At 39.4% G+C, this 18313-nt stretch overlaps 1 protein-coding gene across 1 annotated transcript in view; it reads left to right on the forward strand.

The window, feature by feature from the left end:
• LOC128742177 (thrombospondin type-1 domain-containing protein 4) overlaps positions 1 to 15047 on the forward strand; it is a 90645-nt gene extending 75598 nt beyond the window's left edge. Inside the window, exons 4-7 of the mRNA XM_053838437.1 lie at positions 12287 to 12604; positions 12662 to 13533; positions 13596 to 13772; positions 13833 to 15047. Coding sequence (XP_053694412.1) covers positions 12287 to 12604; positions 12662 to 13533; positions 13596 to 13772; positions 13833 to 14189 — 1724 coding nt within the window. The 3' untranslated portion in view covers positions 14190 to 15047. The remainder of the gene's footprint in view (positions 1 to 12286; positions 12605 to 12661; positions 13534 to 13595; positions 13773 to 13832) is intronic.
• Positions 15048 to 18313: the final 3266 nt, after the last annotated feature.

Raw genomic sequence — 18313 nt, forward strand, 5'->3', positions numbered from 1 at the left:
GACTGCTTTGGACTGGACATGTGGCCAGAATGTCGGAACAAAGTTCAACCAAAACTATTCAATAGAGAACTCTGTTCTATTGGATTATTGATCTTGAATTTGAACGAACTTCGAAGTGATCTTGGCGAATTGACCAATCCAGTTTGATTCTAATAATTAATAAAAAACTAAGAATCTTATCGTTTTTCACAACTAACTCGCCCCGCAACCCCTACCCATCAGCGGACGGAGCTCGGACCTCCTAGATTGTCCTAGGTTGACCTCACAGGACTCTTTATTTTTAGTATGGAAACAAACAACAACTAAATCGGCAATGATCAATAAAAGCGCCAGTAAAGCAAAAGGAAGCTGAAATTTGTACTTGAGAGTGTTTTATTTTTCCGTTTTCGTGCTTCAAATAAAAGCTGATTCAGCCATTAATTTTGATGTTAGATGGTTTATATGGAGAAGTTTCCGGCTATTGGGAAGTTCTTCTACAAGCTAAGTAGTTGGAAGTTTAAAGCGAGGTAGCGGAAATTATTTTCCCAACAAGTGAATGTTGTATGAAAATCATATAGCAAATGTTATTATTCAAGAGTTTGCTAAAGACACTGAATGTATTTTTAAAATTCTTTTTGACCTGTCAAAAGTTTCATTCCAAACCAGTTATTCAAAAATTATTAATTTTTATCACCTGAAATAGCTCACCAGCACTGCTACCACTTGAGATTTATATTGAACCAATATTTTTCTTAAAATAGAAAATCGAAACAACGTCAACGTTTGATATAAATTAATTGGTACAAAAATTAATATTTAAAAAAAAGTTTTAGATGTAGGGTAGTTTCACGTAAACATGCACTTTAAACTAGAATATGCATTATAAATTATAATTAATCCTCTTTATTTCGCTTTCTGATCATCCCAGTTAGTTTCCAATTTCTGTTTGCATTTGTTACGTATTGACCCAGAAAGCGCAGCTGTTGCAACGGATAAATCATGCCAATTGTCATACACTCGCGATATATGTGTTCGATCAGCGGTGATTATATGCATGTGGAACTACTCACAATATAATTGACCGGTTAATTCGTGCTTTCATCGCTCGGCAATTCGATGAATTTGCATTTCTATTGTTTCGTTTCGTTTCCATTTAATCCACTGCCGCTATTGTTACTCCAAAGCTGGTGAAAAAATCATAGCGTCGCACAAGGCCACCATATACACCGGGGCAGTGCGGCGCGGTACACTTTCCTTCGTTCCGTTCGCTCGCGGCGAACACCAGGACCCGCAATCGTATGTCATTGCGCTATTAAAGCACCATTTACGATGGCGGTTATTGTTCTTGAAGGAACTACGCCAGCAGTAATGGTGCTCTGTTGAATTTCCACTTCAGTCGGCCATTACCGGAAGTGGATTTTTTCCCGCGGTGCACTTCGTGACAGATGCTGTTGCTACATGGGCGCTCGCACGGTACGCAATTGTGCGCTGCACGCGAGGGATATTTATGTCGAATAATAATTTTCCCCCAGCAGGAGGATGCAAATGAATACCCATGTACCGGGGAGTAATTTCACCATGAATGGACAACCGATTGGAAGGTTTACCACAACAATCAAGTCTAGTCCATATGTGAAGTCGGTGTGAGATTTTCCCTCTATAGAATTGTTTTCAAATCAATATGTTATTATTGAATAATTTAAGTACCAGTGTGATGTGATGCCAATTGAAGTGCTCTTGTAAGTTATACTTAAAAAACCCGAATTAATCCACCTAGCGGCGTGACCTAGCCTTTCTACTGCCACAATAATCATTATTTAATTTCTCAGGAACATCTATAATTAACTTGACTATATTTTTAAATATCCGTTCCGTATTCCTCAAAATCCTTATTTGCCAGTAAAATTCACAACGTATTGCGTAGAATAATTATATTTTCTTTCCTTGGGTGCGTAAATACTTGTAAGCGTCATTTATGTTATTTGATGAACACCTTATTTAGTTTTATAATCGGTCGGCCTTAACTTTTGGGTTTCAGAGCCACATACGAAACTTGTTTTGAACTGACAATATGAAATATGCGTTCATAGCATATTTTTTGATATTTTATTTTGAGTGGTTTTAGCCCAAAGGGTAGATTTTTTTTTTGATATTAATACCATGCGTTCAAAAGTTAGCATCTTTGAAAAACAAGAGTTCAGAAAAATTATTACTATACTTCGTTTTTGAAGAAAAAGGATATCTACAACAAAATGATTAATCTCAAAATTTTACTATTAGTTTGCTTGGCTTCAATTTTGCAATATATCTGAATTAGAAAAAATAACTGAATAGAGCATTAGATATGAAAAAGAGAAATTGAACTTTTTATTAGCTGGCGCTCCTTCAGATAATTATTTTTGCATGAAAATCAAAACTTGAGCTTCTTTTGAATGTACTTTCATGAAAAGATAGTCATTAGCTTGATCGCATCGTTTTTACAATGTTAGAGGGTTAGGAAAACAAGATGAGGTCGAAAAATAGTGCAAAAACTGCGCCGTAAACATGCTTGATGATGAGAAATATGATCGATATGATTTCCAGTGCTTGTCATTTTTGATTTATTTATTAAAACATGATACATGACATAAGACATCTGTCCTTTAAAATGTCACTAACGAAAACAAATCGTACAAAGTTACTACCGTGCAACGTTTACTTCCTATTTTTCATATAACATTTCTAAGCTCTAGTATCTATGGATTGAAAAGAGCATATATTGATGCGCAAAATTTGTATGAAATTTGTATAAATTTATTTGAAAAAATCAACTCACTAGTATTTTGATCCTATACAACACTATACTTATATACTTAAATTAACTGCTTTTCTCCGCTTTTTGCTTTGCGTGCAATTGTGAGTAACAGCAAGTGAAGAAAATGACAATTGAAATCTAAAATCAAAGAAAAGAAAAAACTTTGCAATTGAATCCCGCTATTTAATATTTATTTGCGACAGATACGTAGTTCGCCCACAACATGCAGGCTTCATCAGTGTCTTTTTTCAAAGCGTATACGTATCTGTCGCGAATAAATATTAAATAGTGGAATTTAGTCGGTAAAAGTTTTTTTCTTTTCTTTTATTTCAGAGTTCGTATTCCACTAAGAGGCTTCAAAAACTTCTGACTTTTGACATGTTTCTCACTTTTCTTGAATTTCATTGCAAATTGTCATCACATACACATACATACATACATACATACATACATACATACATACATACATACATACATACATAAATACATACATACATACATACATCGCACACATTGAATACAATCAACATTTGATTGATACGTTTTGATTTCACACGTTTTAACGGTTTAATATACGGTGCTTAAGTGTTAAAGTTTGAATAACTTTTGAATGAACCGTCCGATTTTAAATAACTCGGTTTCGTTTGATAGATCTTAGCAGTAATTTTCAAATAATAATAAAATGTGTGATGTTTTTCATTGAATTAATTCTTAAATGTTACAAAAATATGTTTTAAATACTATTTTTTCACATTTCTTTATGTAACTTTAAAACTACAAGTCCAATCATCATGAAATTTGGAAGTTAAGGCTTTGTAAGGCTCCTCTTTCATATGCAATCAATTTTGTTCAAATCGGTTAGGGGATCTATGAGATAATGAAGTCCCATATTTTTCGTATTTTTATACATAACTTTTGAACTAAAAGTCCGATCAAAATGAAATTCAATAGCGACCAATGGGACACCTAGACCTTTCATTTGACACTAAGAACATTAAAATCGGTCCAGCCATCTCCGAGAAAAGTGAGTGAGATTAAAGCGTTACATACACACACACACACACACACACACACACACACACATACATACACACACACACAGAAAATGCTCAGTTTTCGAAACCGAGTCGAATGGTATATAACATTCGGCCCGCAGGACCTTCTTTCCATTTCCGGTTTTCCAAGTGATTTCTATACCTTTATACTATATATTTATATAGTAGAAAGGCAAAATCATGGAAAGTTTATGCAAATAAATTTGATCTAAGACTTGCTGAGGGTACTGCTTTAATTTCCTCGAATGTCTGTTCAGCTTCAATTTTATTTGATAATCGAATAAAACTCACAAATTCCATATGTCGTTATTACATATGGGACATTTACAAGCATCTTTTTTACAAAAACGTGTTCATCTTTATATCAAACCAAAATACTATACATTTTGCGCTGGTTGTTTGTGAATTAAAACTGGAATGAATATGATAATATTTTGAAGATTCTCTTTTCCGCGGTATTTTTGCACGGCACCCACTTTATGATTATGGTGATGTTTTACAACCTAGCTGAGCCATAAACGTATATTTTTACTTTATCGTAGCTTTTTACAAACGAAGCACGCATGCAACAACTCACGGTGCACTTTAGCGCGAGGGAACATCTTAATGGAAGTCACGGTCAAGTCAGTCTACCTAGCTACTTTATTGCCAACCTGTTGGCCTGGCAACGGCATCGTAAATTGCGGATGTGAGGCAGAAGAACATTTTCGTGGAATTCCGAATTAAATGGCCATCATAGCCAAGTGGTAAAAAATTAAGATTCAAATAAATTATTTTACTACTCATGCAAAATAAATAACCTACTTTACGAAATTTTCGAAATTCTTTAGATACAAAATTAAGGTATTTCGCACAAACTAAAATCAAATATATATTAAAATTCATGAACAACACTTTAATTTTGCATGTTAGTTTATCAAAATATTTATTTATCATATAGTTCTCCGCTTCCAATACCGTCTTCACAACGAAGAGCTACAAACTCTCAGCGCTCACGAACTGTATTATCCACTTATGAAAAAATCCGTATGTTTTACTTTTTAAGGGTGTACCTACATAGAATGAAAGCAAAGAAAAGTCGGACCAATGAGTGGCGGTGTTTATATATATATAGACAGTCGTAAAGTGCGGCTTGCGGCATTTAAGCGCCACTGTTGATTAATGTGTCATGCTTACGAGGCGATAGACCATTCGCAGATGACGACATGCCACAAAGTGCCACACTATGCGATAGTTGCATGGTGTCAATTTAATGCTTCTTTTACTATACGTTGTTATACAATGTGTAAAACAATTAAATTCGGTTCTTGATTTTTCTTATGTGAAACTCGTTTTAATTGCTTAAAGCGAAACATCTAAATGGGCTTACCAATTTATTACAAAACGCAATATAATTAATTTTAAAAATCATTTTGAACACATAGTTTTGCGAGTAAACATTGATCAGAAACCGAAACTAATTTTTCCTACCTGGAGCTACTTTTCCATAGCAACAACTTAAAGCGACACACTGCTGAATAGAAGGAAAGCCAAAACAGATCGCTTGCTTGCTGCAAGAACGACAAGAAAACCCATATCTGTGGTCAGGGTTTATTTATGGGATTCCATTTTCCCTCAGCTGGGGTTCACTAAGTCTGTCTGGATATTCGATCGTTAAGTTTGGTATTTTCGTAGCACCCTACACTCTCTGTTAATGTCCGACTTTTGTTTATACAGGCTCATTTGTATCGTTTGTTTCTTTGTCGTTTCTGGAATGAAAGGCATTTAAAATACTCTCCCGAAATTCTTCGCATAACGAAAATGATTCAACTGCGCTACTAATGGTAGTACCCGCTATCTAAGCTTCTAAAAAATCAACTAAAAATTCCTTCTGTTCGAGCACCTATACGATGTGAATTGGACAGCTGTGTTAAATCTTGACTAGGTTGCTTTGATGATCACCAATAAAATACGATAGAATGCAGATACAAACGATACAAATCTATACCTATAAAGAAGGATTTCTGTCTGTCTGTCTGTCTGTCTGTCCGTATGTTCCTTATAGAATCGAAAACTACTGAACCAATCGGCATGAAAATATGCATGTAGAGGTTTTTTGGGGCCAGGAAAGGTTTTAGTGATGGTTAGAAACCCCTCCCCCCACTAAGAGGGGGGCACCCATACAAATGAAACACAAATTTCTGCATAACTCGACAACTAATCAAGCAAATAGAACAAAATTTGGCATGTGGGTGTTTTCGATAACAAGAATTTATTGTTGGGTAAATTGAGACCCCTCCCCTCTTTATAAGGGGAATTATAACTCCTCTCCTCTTTAAAAGGGGGGCTTCCATACAAATTTCCTCATAACTCGAGAACTAATCAAGCAAATGGAACCAAATTTGGCATGTGAAGGTTTTCGAGGGCAAGAATATTTTCTATAGTAAATTAGGACCCCTCCCCACTTTAAGAGGGGGGGCTCCTGTACCAAAGAAACACAATTTTCCTCATAACTCGAGAAGTAATTAAGCAAATGGAACCAAATTTGGCATGTGGGTGTTTTTGGAGACAAAAATTTTTTTTATGATGACTTGGAGCCCCTCCCCGTTTTAGGAGGGGGGGAACCTATACACATGAAATACAAATTTCCACATAACTGAAGAACTAATCAAGCAAATGAAACAAAATTTGGCATGTGAAAGTTTTCGAGGGCAAGAATATTTTCTATGGTGAATAAGGACCCCTCTCCACTTTAAGAGGGGGGGCTCCTATACAAACGAAATATAAATTTCCTCATAACTCGAGAACTAATCAAGCAAGTGCAACCAAATTTGACACGTGGGTGTTTTTGGAAACAAAATTTTTTTCTATGATGAACTGGGACCCCTCCTCATTTTAGGAGGGGGGCTCCAATACAAATGAAATTCAAATTTCCTCATAACTCGAGAGCTAATCAAGCAAATGAAACCAAATTTGGCATGTGAAAGTTTTCGAGGGCAAGAATATTTTCTATAGTGAATAAGGACCCCTCCCAACTTTAAGAGGGGGGCTCCTATACAAACGAAATACAAATTTCCTCATAACTCGAGAACTAATCAAGCAAATAGAACCAAATTTGGCATGTGGAGGTTTCTGGAGGCAAAAATATTTTCTATGGTGAATTAGGACCCCTCCCAACTTTAAGAGGGGGTGCTTCTACACAAATGAAATACAAATTTCCTCATAATTCGAGAACTAATCAAGCAAATGGAACCAAATTTATCATGTGGGTGTTTTTGTAGGCAAGAATATTTTCTATGGATTTCCCCACTTTAAGAGGGGGGGGGGGGCTCGTATACAAATGAAAAACAAATTTCCTCATAACTCGAGAACTAATCAAGTAAATCGAACCAAATTTGACATGTAAGTGGTTTTGGACGCAAGATTTTTTTCTATGGTAAATTGAGACCCCTCTCTTCTTTAGAAAGCGAGTTATGGCCCATCTCCCCTTTAAGAGGGTGGGCTTCCATACAAATGAAATGCAAATTTCCTCTTATCTCGAGAACTAATCAATCAAATGGAACCAAATTTGGCATGTGGGAGTTTTAGATGGTAGAAATTTTTTCTATGGTGAATTACGACCCCTTCCCCTTTTAAGAGGGGAGCTCCCATACAAATGAAATTCAAATTTCCTTATAACTTGAGAACTAATCAAGCAAATGGAACCAAATTTGGCATGTGGGTGTTTTTGGAGACAAGAATTTTTTCTATGATGAATTAGGACCCCTTACCTTTTTAGGAGGGGGGCTCCCGAACAAATGCAATACAAATTTCCTCATAACTCCAGAACTAATCAAGCAAGTGGAACCAAATTTGGTACGTGGAGGATTTTGGAGGCAGGAATTTTGTTGGGCAGCCCACCGTAGAGATCACCTCTATCTAGGTTCATTTATTTTCCTAGATCTACTGACCTCTATTACTTTCTTTCAGTTGGGTCACCCCTGCGAAATGGTACTTTCTACGAAAAGATTTTCCGTGAAATGGTACATCCCGCGTAAGGTTTGGTATTCTGCGAAACTCTATATTCCGCGTTATGGTCAACCGAGAATTGGTGCTCCTTAAAATGGTATTCGGCGAAATGGTTTGTTATGATGGCGAATATTTAAATGCTATCCGCTTTATTTTATTAGGCTAAGCAATGGGTGAAGTTGTTTTCTATTTTACTGTGAGGAAAATTTGTATATTAAAACACCCATGAGCTCCCCAGAAACTTGCAAAACTCGAGATTGTGACAAAGGTCATCCGAGATGCACGATTTATATACAACACAGTTAATTTGTGGAAATACGAAGTTTGTCGGGTCAGCTAGTAACCTATAAAACAAGAAGTCAAGTAGTCGCTTACCATGTTCGCTTCGGAGCTAGCAATTGGGAACATTTATTCTAACATAGAAGCATTACCATAACAGTAGAAGCACATTGCCACAAAAGTTCTAGTTATATCGAGTTGCTTAATTGTCCTAAATGTTCGAATCTCGACTGGGAGAGGCTGTTAGTTCAAGTCCAAATCCAAGTCCAAGTCCCAAGTAACACACAAAACAAGTTAGAAAATAATATTCACGGAAAGTAGTCGTTTAAGAGTACTATAAACGTACTTTGAAAACATGTGTCGTTATTATTAAGGTTTTGAGACGTTTCGTGATAACATGAATTTATTTGACAGCTCATAACAAATGAATAATGTTTGTTTTTGTCAACATGTCAACACGAAGTTTTTATTCTGTCTTCATTACTAAATTTAAACTACTGGAAGAACAAGTTGTAGCTTATGCTATAATAACGTTTTAAAATGGTTTGAATTAACCTGATACATACTTCTTTCAATTGTTGTTTCATTAGACTTCAATGTTTTGCGCTTTTCTGGTAATAGAGAAGTTCTGATGTATGTAATGTTATACTATTCTATAACAAGCTGTGTTGCTTGAGGTCCAAATCCAAGTTCAAGTTCAAGTCCAAGTCCAAGTCCTAGTCCAAATCCAAATCCAAATCCAAATCCAAATCCAAATCCAAATCCAAATCCAAATCCAAATCCAAATCCAAATCCAAGTCCAAGTCCAAGTCCAAGTCTAAGTCCAAGTCCAAGCCCAAGTCTAAGTTCAAATCCAAATCCAAGTCCAAGTCCAAGTCCAAGTTCAAATCCAAATCCAAGTCCAAGTCCAAGTTCAAGTACAAGTTCAAGTCCAAGTTCAAATCCAAATCCAAGTCCAAGTACAAGTCCAAGTTCAAGTCCAAGTGCAAGTCCAAGTCCAAGTTCAAGTCCACGTCCAAGTTCAAGTCCAAGTTCAAGTTCAAGTCCAAGTGCAAGTCCAAGTCCAAATCCAAGTCCAAGTTCCTATTACGAAGCTGATTTATAAAATTAGTCCTGAATGTTTCGTACATATAAAGATAAACAAAACTATATTCGTACGACTTATTGTATTTTTAAAAAATGATTTGTGCATTATACGAATGACGAAAAAGCTCACGATAAAAATAGTATGAAATACCGTCACGTATTGGAAAATAGCGAAATCTCTTTTTTCTCCGAAAACAGCTGACAGGATCTGGAAACGAAGTTATGCTCGTTTGTCATATTTCCTATCAACCACCGACGACGCCGCAAAGCACAGAACCACAGTCGTGTAACCAACGTATTCTGGACACTATCAGCAGCAGTTCATAATTTGGACATTTACAGCAAAATTAAATACAAGTATCCAAATTATGTACAGCTGCTGATGAGGTCCAAAATAGGTTGGTTACCCAACTGTATACCAAGAAAGTCATGATTCACAAGTCTATTTTCTCTTACATACAATCTTCTCACGGGTGTTCTCGTCGATAACGATATCAGACAACGTGTATGAAATGGGTATCTTGAACAAGAGGTTTTATTCATACCCCGTGTCAGTACAATTCTTTATAACTAACCCGGACTAGAGGCTTCTTGGTCATCAGAATTCATCACCAAGGAAGAGTGCGTATGTGTGTATGAGTTTTTGTACTACTTTGCATTACCAATCTCGTTTCTAGAACCTGCGGCAGTGTAACAAATTATAATTTGCCCTTGAACAAGACGCTTCATTACGCAGCTCCAGGCAGTACCATTCCTATAACTTGCTTTGACAGGAGGCTTTATTGTTGGTGAATGTAGAATTTAGTATGAAGGATGAATGTAGAGGGGCCTGAGAATAAGCAGATGCTATAGTCACATAACATCCAATGGCCTGATTGTACTAAGATTCAAACCCACGACCTTTCGCTTGTCAAGTCAGACTCGGTTACCTTGTAGACCCGTAAGTCACTTCGGATCATCATCATTCTTTATGTGAGTAATAAGAAGGGTGTCGATGAGATCGATTCCAAAGCAGCATGCGATACAATCGATCGAGCCAAGTTATGGCAGATAATGCACGAATTAATATGTTTTGAAACGATGGTTCTACAATTGATGGAGGGACGTTAGGGGAAAGTAATGAAAATTTTTTTTTAATGGAGGGGAAAGAGTGGAAAGGAACGGGGGCAGGGTAATAGGTAGCTACGCTTAATAAGTTGTCGTTGTGACTGCTACCTTTTGTCCAATGCTGGGTCGAACCAAAAAAAATATTAATATTAATGTCTGACCGCATTTCAAGGTCAAAGACTAAAAACACGAGTTTGGTCAATGCACGACTACCAATTTCGGGACAAACAGACGCGATGGATAAAATACACATCGAGTGATGTATTTTGCGCGCGTTTCGGGGACACACTGCATACTATTTAACAACGCCCTTGAAAGCTTGATCCGACGACTGGGCAAAGACATTAGAGACATGTCTTGAGATTTGCAGATAACTTCGATATTATATCCAAAAACAATGGCAACGGTGGAGGCAATCAACGCTTGATTGAAAAGTGGGTCTAGAAGGATTCGGCCAAAAATAAATGCGTCGAAAACCAAATGCTTGAAAGGTAGACCTAACTAACATTTTCGTACGTATATCAAAGTAAAAAATGAGATATATGTACCGATATATATCATGAAAAATCGTACTGGATGCACGAAACCAGCATATGCGTACTATTTCGGAGGCTATATACGTACTGCAGATTATTCGTAAACAATTCACATTCATAAGTATTTGTATACGATGAGACCCGACTCAACATGATTAGTTCCATAATACTATACAATTCCGGGGTAAAAATCATAGGTAAATCAGTCGTCATCATTTTGTACGATTGAATATAAACTAGGGAGCGATTTATTAAGCTTTGTGTACGATTTCGATTTTGCTTACAGACATTTAATATGATTTTCATATCTAGCTTACGATTTGTGGTTTGCTGAGGTTCAAAGGAGACGAGATACGGGATTATCCGCCCAGGTCGAAGGCAACTTGAAACTTCTGAGACGTTTTAATAATCGGAAACAAGTATTCTAAGATCGAGCTGAGTGGGGGTACGGATGCCAGATGAATGACCAGCAAAAGCAATATACGGCAGAGATTCCGACAGAGGTCAACGACTTCGAGGCAGACCCCGTACCCGTTGGACGTGCGCTGTTGACAAGGATGCTAGAACAGTGAGTATGAGGGACGATTGGATTGGAGAATGGCTGCCCGAGACCAAATTTTCGCCGAAAAAGTAAGTGAACAGATCCAGCGGTGCAGTCAAGCAGGAAACCGAACCTACTTTGCCCTTCGCAAAATGTTGCGATCAACAGGCATATGCTGTCGTACGCACGCAGCTAATAATGTACGAAACCATTACCAGATCGGTAGTTTGTATGGATTTGGCGATATACACCCTTGCCGAGTTCAAGGCAAAGAAACTGCGAACGATGTTTGGAAGAGTACAAGCTGAAAACGGAGAGTGGTAGAGGCGTATGAATCACGAGCATCAAATCACATACACGACATAGCTCGGCACATCATTAGAAAAAGGTTCAAAAGCCCTACCGGTACCCAGAATAGAAGGCCCTAGGAGAGGGCTTGACCAGGTCTACAACGACTGGTGACTTCTAAGACGATTGAGAAATTGGCAACGAGCAATCCAAGATCGAGTTCAATGAAGACGGCTGCTTGAAACAGTAGGAGGATCATACAACTAGTCCGGTAAATTTTCCTGTGCTCCAAACAGCTGGCAGCGAAATTTTGAGCTTGTAAGGGTAGAATAAATTTTGTTCTGAGAATCGGCTTGAACCTGGAAAGGGGCTTAGAAATTTTCTGGTTACGCCCCTATAGTGCAAATTTTTAGCTCATTCAAACACTCTTAAATAAATCCGCAATCAAAATGTATGCCAAATAAAAATTATAAATGTAGTTATTGTCTCCTTTGCGTAAAATATCAAAAGTTAATTTTGATGCTAAACAGCTTAAGTATAAAACAAAAAATTTCAAGTGTTTAACATTAACCATCAGTCAGAATTTGGAAATATCATACTTTTACTAACAAACATTTGTCCTTATTCGTTGCAGCACTCAAAACAGCCGACCTGCCACGGTTCATCATAAATGGTGATTACACTATTTCACTGAGTGGATTCTACCAGGGAGCGGGAACCATTTTCGAGTATCGCAGGGTGGATGGTCTGAACAATGGATCCACCAGCAGTTTTCGCAAAATTGAAGGCGTTACTGAGTGGATAACTGCCCCGGGGCCACTGTCGGAGCCGGTGGAACTGTATCTTCTTTCGCAACAACCAAATCCGGGTATTAAGTATGAGTACTTGATGCCGATCAACACCAATCCCACCGAGCAAGAGCAAGGATCCGTCGAGGACAATCGAGTTGATGGTGAGTTTCAGAATTAAATATGTTTTGAATCATAGTAAAAATCGGTTACCTTTATAGGAATTACAAATGAAATCTCCGAAAAAGCAAGTCTTCGTGTTCCGAAACACCGAACCATCATGAACACTACGATTCCTGCGAGTACTTCCAAGCCACTTCGTAAACGAAAATTCCTATGGAAAGTGGTCGGATTTGGCGCATGTAGCAAATCGTGTGGTGGCGGCATTCAGCAACCAGTAATCAAATGCGTTCGTGAAGCTCCAACCCGCGTCTTCTCGCCGAAGCGATGTGCCCATCTAACGCAACCATCTGTGAATGAGAATGTGCTGCGATGTAATACCCAACCCTGTCCTGCCTATTGGAAACTATCCGAATGGAGCGATTGTAACTGTGATGAAAGACAAGGCGATAATGAAGTATTCAAAAATCGTGAGGTCAAATGCGTCCAGGAACTGATTTCCGGTATAGTTATCCAGGTTAGCAGTGGAGCATGTTTGGAGGAACAGCCCCCGTCGGCCGAACAGTGCGAGTGCATCAAGCATCATAAACCTTTGTCGGTGGAAACTAATAAACATAGGCCAACGGTTATTAACCACCACCATAGCCATCACCACAATCACCATTCCAGCGTCCACAGCACTCAAAATGATATGCAAACCACCAACGGACACAACCGACAGAATCTGGACTCCAGTCGAGTTAATCAAAAGGTAGAACCGAAAAAAACTGGCACATGGTTGACAGCCGATTGGAGCGAACGTTGCTCGGCAGCTTGTGGCGTTGGGCTACAGACTCGATCGATATTTTGCGATCGGAGTTCATCGGTGAATGCTGAACGATGTGATCTACGATTTACGCCGGATACCACTAGAGAGTGTACAAGCGACCGTGCTTGTGAGTACGGAGAATGGTTCACCGGACCGTGGGGATTGGTAATTCCAAATTTCGATCATAACTTTACAAATTATTCATTTTATTTTAATCTTTTTTTTAGTGTTCTGGCGACTGCTTCAATATCACCAAATCCCGGACGGTTCTGTGCATCCGGAACGACAACTTTGTACCCGATGCCGATTGCGATGAGGCCGAACGTCCAAAGTCCACAGAACAATGCGATATTGAAACGATTAGCGATTGTAAACCCAGATGGCACTACTCGGAATGGACTGAGGTAATTAATCCTAATCTGTCAGCTTGGGGATCATGTTTTAAGACAAACTTTTATTTTCAGTGCACCAAATCCTGCGACGGTGGCAATCAGCGCCGAGTGGTCAAATGTCTAGAGCTCAATCTGCGCGAAAAGGTTATGCAAGAATCGGCCAGTTGCCGGTACGCGGATCGCCCCGTAGCGTACCGAGTCTGCAATGAGGATCCTTGTCCCACCACGACTTCGACCTCCACTACGACAGCGGTCGCTTCCATGGAACCATACGTCGATGCTCGTGAGGATATTGCCCAAAACGATGCCGGTTGTCACGATGATTTTCCAAACTGTAGTATTGTGCTGAAGGCCAAACTGTGCAGCTATGCGTACTACAGCCAGGCTTGCTGTCAGACGTGCCGAAATCGATCAAACGAGCTGTATTAGGTGACTTCCATGTAGCAGTAACGTCCCGCAACACGCGTGGTGGCGTTCTTAGAATGAATACTAGCGAATTGTAGCGATTGAGTTTTAAGTTTTAAGTTATTACTGCCTTTTTATTAAATAGCATTTTCTAAACCATATTCTTTACTGCAGATGTTTGTCATTTACTCAAAATAATTTATCTTTCCGAATACACGAAAAAATCTGCGTTTTGGATGATTCCGCTCAGCAGAAAACTGATTTTTGTTCAGATTTATATTCTAGTTATTATCGGAGTTGCAGTTTCGAACATGTAGATGAATCAAACAGCAGTGCATTTAAATTTCTCGAAGAATAATAATTGATAAGTATTTAACACTAACTAGCGATAAGCATTAAAATCAAAATGACTGTGACGAGTTGAAGCAAATACCACGATTGAATAACCCCTTAATATGTACTACGAAAAAAAATTCATGTTGCCCAAAAATCACAAAGCCAAAAGGTTGTACATGTATAGAAGAGAAAAGCACGAAACCACAACTGCAAGTTATCCTAATTAATCCGATGTGTTTGACAATGAACAGGAAAAATAGATCAAAAACAAACATTATTCTCAACATAATATTTAAGTGCCATTGGAGAAGTAGTACTCTTGTAGGGTATGAGAAAATATGAGGCAAATCATGCAGAAAAAAATATTCGTTCGTTGTACACTTTTACAATGATATGATCTGAGTAGATTATTCTTAAGGAAATTTCAAGCAAACAGAAATGAATAACAACAGACAGACAGATAAGTTCGATTTATTGCACTGGTGTAAAGCAAAAAAATAATTGTACAATTTAATGCAGCTAAACATCAAATGTGTAGAATAAAAACGTGGTTGAAATCTGCAGAATAAATACACAAAATTGAAAAAATGGCCGTTTGTCTATTACAATCCAGAACAGAATTAACCATATCTAAAGAGATCTGTGTAACATACAAACTCAAACTGCACAGTAAGGGAACTTTCAACAAAGTTATAGAACCCACTTGAGGAGCGAGTGATGGGGCATGTCAAAAGATTCTAGACTTGTTCTAACCATAACCCCATAGGTAATTATAACAACGATCAAGGTAGGTTGAATGGCTTAAATCTGCTATTTAATATGACTATGTTGCTTGGGTCACACTACGGACTCATCTGACGATAGTAAGGCAATTAAGGCTCGTTTAAACTTACTGGAGAACGTCTTTAGTGTTACCAGGCGAACTGCACCGTCCTCCTAAGGATGTGGTGTAATAATTCTTCCGCATCACCATTGCTGAGCAGATCAAACTTTGAACACAACTGCCACGAATCAAGTAATGCCTCCTTTTGAACCAGAAGTGTACACACTTCGTCAAAGGGTAGATTTCTTTCTCCGATAACCCGGTTCATACTTTCTTTCTTTGACTTTACCTCCGTCTTCCATATTCCTCCAAAGCGGAGTCTTCTTGATGGCATGACCAGCCAACAGATCGTTTCAGACTTTAAACATTTTAAATTCATCCAGTTTTTGTAAATGCAATTTGGTATTCACTTTACTTTACTTTAGTGGCAACGGTCCGTTACCGATCCTGCGCCGAACGAATTATGGTCCTCCAGTACCGTCGGTCCTGGGCTGCCGTTCTCCAATCCCCACGAACACCAGCTGAACGTGCATCGTCTTCGACAGCACACACCTACCAGGTGCGGGGACTCCCTCGGAGTCTACGGCCTCTTCCTGGTTCTCTGCTGAAAATAGTTTTGGCTACTCTTTCATCGGGCATTCTGGCCACATTCCCAGCCAACCGCAGCCTGCCACATCAGCATATTTGTACACTTGGTAGAGCTCGTGATTCATCTGCGCCATACTCCATTTTCCATTTTGCCACCAAGTATAGATCGCAGAATTTTACGCTCAAAAACCCCAAGCACTCGTCGATCAGCATCCTTTAGGGTCCATGATTCGTGTCCGTAAGGGGCCGCCGGGAGGATTAATGTTCTGTAGAGCGCCAGTTTTGTGCGAATTTGCAAACTACGGGACTTCAGCTGGCTACGTAAACCGTAGAAAGCCCGATTCGCGGCTGCAACTCGTCGTTTCACTTCGCGGCTAACATCGTTGTCACATGTCACGAGTGTACCAATTCCTCCACTACTTCATATCGTTCCCCATCTAACTCCACCTCGGCCCCAACACCACTTGGGCTCCCACGTTCCCTACCAGCAACCATGTACTTCGTTTTGGCGGTGTTAATGGTAAATCCCAATCCGGCCGCTTCCCTTTTAAAGGGCCTGAAGGCCTCTTCCACTGCTCTACGGTTGATTCCGATGATATAGACGTCCGATATCCGCAAAACCAAGAAGCATGTGAGATTTCGTGATGATAGTTCCATTCCTTTCCACGTTTGCCCTTCGTAATGCACCTTCCAAGGCAATGTTGAATAGCAGGTTAGAGAGTGCATCCCCTTGCTTCAGTCCATCCAACGTCACGAAAGCAGCTGAGGTCTCATCCGCTATCCTAACGCATGATTTGGATCCGTCCAGCGTCGCACGAATCAGCGTAACTAGTTTCGTCGGAAAACCATGTTCAAGCATTATCTGCCACAGCTCAGTTCGTTTAACTGAATCGTACGCCGCTTTAAAGTCCACAAACAGATGGTGTGTCTGCAAGTTGTACTCCCGGAACTTGTCTAGCAACTGACGCAGGGTAAACATCTGATCCGTCGTGGAGCGACCCTTATGAGCTTCAGACCAGATGCAGGCTATGTCTTCCAATAACTGGACGGAAGAATTCCTCCTTCCCGATCTGCGCGTTTGCATCTCCGATGATGATTTTCACGTCGTGTTTTGGGCACTCTCCATAGGTCAAGCCTGTCGTAAAACTCGTCCTTAGCATCATCGGATTTATCATTTGTCGGTGCGTATAAGTTAATTAGGCTGTAGTTGAAGAATTTGCCCTTAATTCTCAACACGCATATACGGTCGTCTACGGGCCTCCACCGGATAACTCGTTGCTTTTGTTTTCCCAACATACACTACGAAACCGACTCCATGTTCTGCTTTTTTACCGCCACTGTAGTAGATATGGTACTTGAAAGAAGTGCCTGCAATAGGGTCTAATGCACGGAACTCCCTTTCTCCGGAATTTGGCCACCGAACTCCCTGAATAGCAGTGATCTCCACTCCGAGTTGATGCAGCTCTCGAGCAAGCAAGCCAGCCCGTGCCGGTTCATGGAGAGTTCGGACATTCCAGGTACCAAGTTTCCAATCGTTATCCCTTAATCGTTTCCTTGTCCCTTGACGTGTCCTATACCGACTGTTCCGTCCTGAATTTCTTTCTTCGTTGTTCGTGGTAATTGAGTTTTCGGTATACTACCTCACCGGGGTCGCGATACCTACATCCCGCTGATGGGTCTGTCATCTTAGGTATAGCTTGCGGAATACAGCATTTCATGTTCAGCCGCCCGTTTCGAGACAGACGCTGTGTGAGCCGCCCCTCACCTGGAGAACAGGCCCTCTAGTTCGCACCTCCTAGCTTAGCTGCTTCAGCAAGTACATAAAGCATTTCCGGGTAAGGTCATCGACCGTCATCATTTGACTTAGATCTGCGTGAAGGCGCAAGGTGGGAGGTTGAGAGAGCCAGAGCTATGTTTGACACTCCTTCCAGGTAACTCTCTCCATTTCATACCCAATTTGGTATTCAACAAATCTCTAAACACAGTACACAGCCAACTCATGTTAATTTCTGTTACTAGCATTATCTAGCATAGTTGAAGAACATGAATATGTCCACGTTTCATACGTTACACGTTACGTTACGTTCTGTTTTCTCAAGGTGCGTATAGATTGTGCATTTTTTGGCAACATGTGGGATAATGCAACATATGGAATGCGACATATTGCTAGTTGTTGCTCGGTGTTACTTCTGACGCAATTTGTGATACGTTACCATCGTTACTCGGAAACATCGTACAACAGTTTGGAACAAGTTGCAATGCCACTTGTTGGCAATCTAAGCGCACCTCTAGTGGTTTGATATGCAACCAAGATTTTTTAGTGGTTGTAGCTGTTTTGAAAATACATTTGCAATAAAACTCGGAATCGTGCAGTCAACGGTGAGTCGTGTGATTAAACGTT

This window comes from Sabethes cyaneus, chromosome 3, assembly GCF_943734655.1.
Source record: "Sabethes cyaneus chromosome 3, idSabCyanKW18_F2, whole genome shotgun sequence".
In the NCBI taxonomy this organism is placed as follows: domain Eukaryota; kingdom Metazoa; phylum Arthropoda; class Insecta; order Diptera; family Culicidae; genus Sabethes; species Sabethes cyaneus.